Source organism: Arachis duranensis, chromosome 3 (genome assembly GCF_000817695.3).
Source record: "Arachis duranensis cultivar V14167 chromosome 3, aradu.V14167.gnm2.J7QH, whole genome shotgun sequence".
Lineage (NCBI taxonomy): Eukaryota > Viridiplantae > Streptophyta > Magnoliopsida > Fabales > Fabaceae > Arachis > Arachis duranensis.
Genome location: NC_029774.3, coordinates 56,714,374 through 56,716,410, shown reverse-complemented (window position 1 = coordinate 56,716,410; position 2,037 = coordinate 56,714,374). Strand labels below are relative to the sequence as shown.

The 2,037-nt window shown below is 42.0% G+C and overlaps 1 protein-coding gene across 1 annotated transcript; it reads right to left on the bottom strand.

The window, feature by feature from the left end:
* Positions 1-604: 604 nt before the first annotated feature.
* LOC107479024 (uncharacterized) lies at positions 605-1,234 on the bottom strand. The gene has a single exon (XM_016099178.1). The coding sequence runs from the start codon at positions 1,232-1,234 to the stop codon at positions 605-607; it is 630 nt and encodes a 209-aa protein (XP_015954664.1).
* Between the last annotated feature and the right edge of the window lie 803 nt (positions 1,235-2,037).

Here is a 2,037-nt window from a genome sequence, read left to right as displayed (position 1 = left end):
GTATAAATTATCCGCTCATCAGTTCTCTGTGTTTTATCCTCCATGAGCTCCACTTGACCATAGGGATGCACTTTGATGATGGTGAAGGGTCCAGACCATCTAGACTTAAGCTTCCCAGGGAAGAACCTAAGTCTAGAATTGTACAATAACACCTTTTGTCCTTCAGTGAACTCCCTCCTTGCTATCTTTTTATCATGCCATATTTTTGTGTTCTCTTTATAGATCTTTGCATTCTTATATGCTTGGTTCCTAAATTCTTCCAGCTTGTTGAGTTGCCTTATCCTCTTTTTTCCAGCAGCTTGCTCATCAAAGTTGAGTAGTTTTAGAGCCCAGAAGGCTCTATGCTCCAGTTCAACTGGCAAGTGGCAAGCCTTGCCAAATACCAGTTGGTATGGTGACATTCCAATGGGGTCTTGAAGGCTGTCCTGTAGGCCCATAAAGCATCGTCTAGCTTCTTAGACCAGTCCTTCCTTGAGCTTCCAACAGTTTGTTCAAGAATCCTTTTTAGCTCCCTGTTGAAAATCTCTGCTTGCCCGTTGGTCTACGGATGATAAGGGGTTGCTACCTTGTGTTTGACTCCATATCTGAAAAAGAGTGCTTCCAGTTATTTATTGCAGAAATGTGTTCCTCCATCACTAATGAGTGCCTTGGGAACTCCAAACCTGCTGAAAATGTTCTTTCTTAAGAAGCTCATTACGACCTTGTTGTCATTTGTGGCGATGGCAATAGCCTCCACCCACTTTGACACATAATCTACAGCCACAAGTATATAACTATTTGAGTAAGAGGATGGGAAAGGCCCCATAAAGTCAATCCCCCATACATCGAATAGTTCTAGCTCCATTATAAATCTCTGTGGCATCTCATTATTCCTGGGTAGATTGCCAGCCCTTTGGCGTTCAGCACACCTTGACACCAAGTCCTTTGCATCCTTGAAAATGCTCGGCCAGTAGAATCCACATTGGAGCACCTTGGCTACTGTTCTTTCTCCACTAAAATGGCCTCCATATGCAGATCCATGACATTTCCAAAGCACCTCTTGTCCTTCTCCATGGGATATACACCTCTGCAAGATCCCATCAGCACACTTTTTGAACAAATATGGCTCATCCCAGATATAGTATTTGGCATCTTTGATGAGCTTTCTCCTCATGTATTTGTTGGTGTTGGTTGGTAGTTCCCCAATGGCCTTGAAATTGGCTATGTCAGCAAACCAAGGGGTCTCTTGTATCATCATCAATTGCTCATCAGGGAAGCTTTCATTCACTGCAAGATGGTGTGCTCCTTCTTCTTCTCGTAGAATCCTTGAGAGGTGGTCAGCAACTTTGTTCTCTGCTCTACTCCTATCCTTAATTTCGATGTCAAACTCTTGGAGTAGCAGGATCTATCTTATTAGCCTTGGCTTGGACTCTTGTTTGGTAAGCAAGTATTTGAGTGCTGCATGATCAGTGAGTACAATTACTTTAGAACCAATGAGATATGATCTAAATTTATCAAAAGCAAAGACAATGGCAAGTAATTCCTTCTCTGTAGTGGTGTAGTTCCTTTTATTCTCATTGAGGACCATTGATGAGCGGATAATTTGTACGCTTTTTGGCATTGTTTTTAGTATGTTTTTAGTATGATCTAGTTAGTTTTTAGTATATTTTTATTAGTTTTTAGTTAAAATTCACTTTTCTAGACTTTACTATGAGTTTGTGTGTTTTTCTGTGATTTCAGGTATTTTCTGGCTAAAATTGAGGGACCTGAGCAAAAATCTGATTCAGAGACTGAAAAGGACTGCAGATGCTGTTGGATTCTGACCTCATTGCACTCGAAGTAGATTTTCTGGAGCTACAGAAGCCCAATTGGCGCGCTCTCAACGGCGTTGGAAAGTAGACATCCTGGGCTTTCCAGCAATATATGATAGTCCATACTTTGCCCAAGATTTGATGGCCCAAACTGGCGTTCAACGTTACCCTCAAGATTTCCAGCGTTAAACGCCGGAACTGGCACCAAAGTGGGAGTTAAACGCCCAAACTGGCATAAAAGCTGGCG

Bases quoted from the DNA above. Each gene is read 5' to 3' on its own strand.
- LOC107479024 (XM_016099178.1), bottom strand. From the start codon at position 1,234: ATGATACAAGAGACCCCTTGGTTTGCTGACATAGCCAATTTCAAGGCC.